Source organism: Cystoisospora suis (assembly GCF_002600585.1).
Source record: "Cystoisospora suis strain Wien I chromosome Unknown contig_5700, whole genome shotgun sequence".
NCBI lineage: Eukaryota > Apicomplexa > Conoidasida > Eucoccidiorida > Sarcocystidae > Cystoisospora > Cystoisospora suis.
This window is the reverse complement of record NW_027158490.1, coordinates 1-5,796: the sequence shown is the minus strand read 5'-3', so window position 1 is coordinate 5,796 and position 5,796 is coordinate 1. Positions and strand designations below refer to the sequence as shown.

At 49.9% G+C, this 5,796-nt stretch overlaps 1 protein-coding gene across 1 annotated transcript; it reads left to right on the top strand.

Annotated features, from left to right (window-relative positions):
* The first annotated feature begins 938 nt into the window (after window positions 1–938).
* CSUI_009501 (uncharacterized protein) lies at window positions 939–5,426 on the top strand. The gene has a single exon (XM_068069617.1). It carries the CDS (start codon window positions 2,832–2,834, stop codon window positions 4,005–4,007), a length of 1,176 nt encoding a protein of 391 aa, XP_067918406.1. The 5' UTR covers window positions 939–2,831; the 3' UTR covers window positions 4,008–5,426.
* The last annotated feature ends 370 nt before the right edge of the window (window positions 5,427–5,796 follow it).

Below are 5,796 nucleotides of genomic sequence, written 5' to 3'. Positions count from 1 at the left end.
TGTTCCTCAGCGGTGATGAGCGGTGTGTTTCTTTTGTTCCCAACAAAGCAAGCGTCCTTAATGTTTCTTCAGTGGGCGCTGCATGGAGAACCGAGCAAACTCGCTTCCATGGTACCTCTGAGCCTTCAATCGTGTAAAACTTGAAAGAGTCCTTCCATCAGCTCCCCTTCACTGCCAGTTCACTAAACGTTCGTCCCCTCTTTGCCTTGCTTACTTTTAGTACACATGAATAACACAGCACGGACACTGCCTCCCAGCCTTAGAGACATCGGATAAGGCTTCAGCACCGCTTGGTAGGCAAAAGAGAGTCTCAAAGACTTTCAGATAGCAGAGCACTGAACTGGATACCCAGGGAGCTGTGCTCCCGTTAATTATAAGCGATATGCAATAGCAATCAGGGCTCAAAGGCTACGGATGAACTTCACATGAATTGGTAAGACAAGAGAAACAAGAAGTACTCGTAGTGAAATTGTTTCCAGGAATTCTGCTTTCGCTCGTGGGGAGGAGAACGAGCTTTCTCCTTCCATTACTGTCCTCAGTTTTCTTACCTCCAATCTCCTTCCAACATTTACCCCTGAAGAGTAAACGTGACTGGGAGATCTTGAATTCAAGTGAAGAAGTCTGTATGGTCGCGGTTTATATGAAATCTCTTTTTTCTTTGTCCGCTTCACCTTACGTTCATATGTAAAGAAGGCCCCTACAGATTTCGGCGCCGAGACCTGCGGGATTTCGAGATTTTCTCGACGACTTGCAGCCTCTCGTCAGTTTCTCACGGGTTATGAAAGGAACTATGCCAAGAAGGGACAATATCCTCTCAAAGAGCACCGAAGAACAGATCTAGACAGGCAATGCTGTTTAGGAGCGCATGCACAAACGGGAGTGTCTCCCTCACTCGCTCGTGAGGGTGAAACTGGTGACGCCTGTTGCTTTATACAAACAAAAAGAAAACCGAGCTGAATTTTTTGTTGGATCGAAACACGGACAGGAGAATCCTGATGGCTGAGTGAGTGGCCGTTTGTCTGGATTTCTTAGTATGTTTTCAGTACCAGTTGGGAAACTGGAATCTGTTGTTGTTGTCCACGCGGGGATTCATCACCATCGACACGCGACGAAAAGAAAAAGATTTTCTCCAAAGAAGTGTTTTCCTTTTTCTCTCTCTTCTTGTTTCCAGGCAGGACATTTGTAGCCAGTCCTAAGGAAAAACGGGAGTTGTTCCCGTGGTTTTCGGGTGGGAACTTCTCCCCATTCTCTCCGGCATTTTTTTCTCTGCTTTGCCGACAGTAACAAGGCTGAGGAGAAGAGCAACGGGAGAGGGTAAGGGCCTCTTTCTGTTGGTTTACGAGACTCCTACCGCGAGCCTGTTTTCTTTGGTCTTTCTCTCAGTCGATGGTTCAACGGTGAAAGGAGTCTGGTTGCTTTTGCGGTTGGAGAATCTCTTGTAACGGAGCAGCGTACATGGAAGAACAATATGTACGGAGGAGATAAGCGACTGTAGAAAGGAAGATGCACACACACAAGTTGTGTCGTGTGCGAGCTGCATAATACACCTGAGCTGTCGATGTCTTCTTCGCAACCTTCTCTCGCGCTTCATCTGACAGAATCACAGGTCGATCTCTCTTTTTTCTTTCTCTTTTGTCTCCACTTTCTATGTCCTTTGACGGGAAAAGGTTGTCCTATTCTTCTACACTTTTTCTAGAGGGATTTACTCTCCATCTCTTTCTGCAGGAGGACGCTGAATCTTTGCTAGCAGATTGCACGAGGAATGGGGTTTGTGAAAGGATTGGAAATGAAAAGCATCTTCAAGAATTCAGAAGAAACAATGGGTTTTTTGCATGCTTCAGTTCCTTGTCTCCGGAAGGTAACTTTTTCCAGGTGTGAAGGAAGGAACTGAAGGCCACTCGATACGTCTCTTTCCTTTCCAAATTCTCTATCATTTCTTCACGGATGCATGTACAACACAGAGGCGGGCAGTGAGGCAGGCAGCAAGCAGGTTTCATGGTCAGTTTGCTTCAGGAGTGGCAATGGCCTGTCCACCTGGTGAAAAAGAGAGCGCGTGAAACCTCTATACATTTCGGCTGTACGGTCGATTCATTTTTTCTAAGGACTTCTTTTTCCCAGATCTGGCTGACAATCTTTCGATCTGTCTCCTGTGCGGAGATATAACATCATTCTCGTACGGCTTTTCCTGTGTCTAGGCTGCGTACACGTGAAGGAGACAATTCCCAGCATCTGCGGACGTTATTTTTGGCATCCGGTGTTTGACTTGTCACTGGAGAGCCGGGGTATGGTTTCGACGTGTGATTCGCCTTCATCACATATACGAAGCTTGTGCCATTCAAGAGAAATGCCGAGTGAAGAGGCTTGATCTTCGAAACGACGACTCTGGTTCTTTTTTTCGTGCCGTATACAAGACTACGTCACGTCTTCACTCATCGTTGAAAAAGGCAGACGGCACGTGTCGTACAGGTGATCATCGGAGTCGCATGGAGCTGTTCTGTTGTCATTTTCAGATCTTATTACCGCTGGCCCAGCGAGTCAGTGAGTCTGTACGACTCCGCGGTCAACGAGCATCTGCGAAGGCTAAAACAGCGAGTGCGGAGACATTATTATGTTTGTAATTTAGTGAATTTCAGAGTGATTCTCCTTTTGAATTTGAAGTGAAAGGAACAAAAAGCCAGGCGGTGTCTGGGTAAAGAGGAAAGATGAAACACTGCGGACAGAACTAGGGGAGAGCCTGCGATTGTCGTTTCTAAACGCACTAGGACGAGTGCGATAGTTCATGAGGCAGCAGTAGCTGTAATGGTTCGCTTTCCCATTTAGCACCTTTTCTCATGATCTGTGCTGCACCAAGGGCATGGACCACCTCCAGAGGAACTCAGCTTGAGGTTGTCACAGCGGCGAGCCTCTCCCTCCTGGAGATGGCAGTATCTGTTATAGCAGCATTTTGTCTGCTGCTTCGTCTTTGGCCGGCTTCTGGGTCCTCTGTCTTCACAGAGGGTCGGCCGGCGGCGACTTACAACGCCCTCGTTTCCCGTCAGGGTAGCCCACCTGATTTCATGGAGGTTTCCTGGGGTGAGCAAGAGAGAGGGAAAGTTGTGACGGCGGGGGAGGAGCAGGCCTATACAGTGGATCGGCGCAAAGAGGCTGGGAAAGAACGGGGCAGTAGTAGCTTTCACCGGGGGAGAACACACTGGTCATCGAGGACGTCGCGTCAGTGGAGATCGTCTTTTGTGATAGCTAAAACCTTCGGAATAGCATCAAGGTTTTCTCTAACTGTGAGCCTGATTGCTGGGGCAATACTCACGTTTTGGAAAGCTGGTGGTGCGTTTCTGGAATGTTTCGTGAATGTACGAGCACCGGGCCAATCAGGCGTTGGGTCCACCCCACGGTTACTTGCCGTCGCAACGAATTTCGATGACTGCATAGAACTGGTACCCAACGAGTCCGAAGACGAGGATGATGGCGGCGATGACGCTGTTGAGGTTGATGAGGAAGTTGACGATGATCTGAGGTCTTTTGAGGGACATTCTCGCTTCCTACGCAAGGCCCTCGTAGCAAACGGCGTTTTTCTTGCGTTGGTGGCTGTTGCTCTCGTTGTTTTTTTTACCGTGACATTAACAGACACAGGCAAGAAGTCGGACTCTCTACCATCCAACCGCACAGCGGCGGTAAATACTATTGGGCCATCGCATACAACAGAACCGCCGTCTAACCCGCCATCCCGCGGCGCAACGTCGGTACCTACCCGGGCGTCTCCTGGCACAGCGTCGGAATCTAACGCAGCATCAACTAGCGTGTCTGTCTCGCCATCAGGCAGCAACATGACCCTAGTCTCTCCATCACTCAACAGCACGGGACTGGTCTTGTCGCCACCCAAGGGCACTGACTTGGTCTCGCCTCCATCGCCGCACGGAGAGAACAATACTCAAGAGGTCATAGTAGGGGAGAAAAGTGGCGGGGTCATGACCGCTAATGTTACTATTGCGGACAGGTCATTCCTTCTTTAGCTACCTCAAGAGACTCGAGCCAAGTTGGGAAACACGGGAAAACTAGCACCCTTGGTGAGCGAGCTGAGCACCCCGCCGAGGCAGAATGGTACTGTATTTGAATGGGGGCGCGAGGGAACCGATTCAAGCTCTTACGAAGAGTGGAGGATAAACGGTACTGAATTCATCGTGCGCCTACCCCGCGGCATCATGGTCATTGGAAAGAGTGACTGGGAGAAAGTGAATCATCTGCTGGGCTCGTTCATAAAGAAGTTTGCTGAGGAGCGAAAGGGAAAACGCCCTCAAGATTGAAGTATGCTCCTCCGTATATCACGCAAGTGACCCTCTTGTTTGTGTAGCCGTCCATTTGTCACCAACTTTGACTGGGATTCTGTTGAGATCGTTACACTCATTGGCCCGGTTTAGACTGAACTTGTGTCCCTCTTTTTTCTGTAGCCCCCTTGTGTGAAGACAGTTGCCGTGGGTCAGTTGCAAGGTTCAAGTTTTGCGCGAGTTTGCTCGTGTTAGTAGGGATTGCAAGGGGTTGCGGGTGGCCCGTAAGTCCCCATCCCACGTGTCTGGGACATCTTTTTGTCAGGTTCACCGAGGCGAGGGCGTACGTTTAATCTGGAGGCCAACCAGGCTGTCATCCGGATTGGGTATCGGGAGCGCTACATGATGTGCCGACACCAGGCTGTTTTGTTATTATTTTGCAGCAGTGTGGGGTGTGAGAAGACTGAGCTCACGAAAGAAGTACTGGTCAGAAAGAGAAGAAGCACCTGTTTGGGTTGGCGTACACTGGAGCAAAAGAAGTCCCGGCCTGGCCCCTGCCTTGGTTTGTTGATCAGCCTACCACTACTCCTGCTTCGGAAACGCAGAAAAAAGTGACAGTAGTGTCAAGATAGTAATAGTTGTAGTTCACTAGCGTTTAGCTTCTCAAGCACGCACGCGTGCAGTCAGGTGCTGCAGGCCCAGAGGAAGAAGGTAGAGGGGGTCTGTTGCCCGAAAACCTGGCTCATAACTTGTCAACGTGCTAATCTCCTCACGTCCCAGAGAGACAGTATACGATTGCTGGCAGGCGCCGCTGTGTTGGCAGCCCTTGCCTAAGGCGCCACCTGTCTCGAAAGAAATGTGGCAGTCGGTTTCGAAAAGAGCAGAGAGAGGTGAGTGGCCTGTGGTTTGGCGATTGGCCGGACGTCAGACACTAGCAAGAAGTAAGTGGTAGTAGGTTTTCGAATCAAGTGGGACTATTGGAGACCGAGCGCCGTCATGACAATTTGTTCATGGCATCTGTATTTGCGGTAGGACGTGTGTGATGATACTTCCTCCTCACCTGTCAAGTGGATGACACTTTCCAGAGTGTCATGTAGTACTAGGCTTATCTGTATGCATATGGACCTCGGGGGCGCCAGCGGATGCCTGTGCTTTATTCACGCCGGCTATTTGTGGGCGCTGAGCAGGCGGCGAGGTGAGAGAGGTCTTTGTTGCCAAAACGACTACTCTCGTCCATCACGAGAAAGGTAGTCTCATTATCATAGAGGGCGTCCCTGTCTGGTGATTGACTGAACTTTCCAGTGTGCAGAAGTTGGCGTCCTGACACTCCACCCTTTTTGATTGTTCCTCTGTGGACACCAGTAAATGTTTTGGTTCGTCTTGGGCTTAAGATGCGGCCACTGTAGAGTGTTACCGCTGCAAGCACGGGAGAAAAGCCAGTAGGAGAAGATCTGGCATAGGCAAAACCCCGGCATCAACGTACATGAGACTGTGCTGCACTTCACAGTTGAGCTGCCTGCTCAGCGCCCACAAATAG

Bases quoted from the DNA above. Each gene is read 5' to 3' on its own strand.
- CSUI_009501 (XM_068069617.1), top strand. From the start codon at position 2,832: ATGATCTGTGCTGCACCAAGGGCATGGACCACCTCCAGAGGAACTCAG.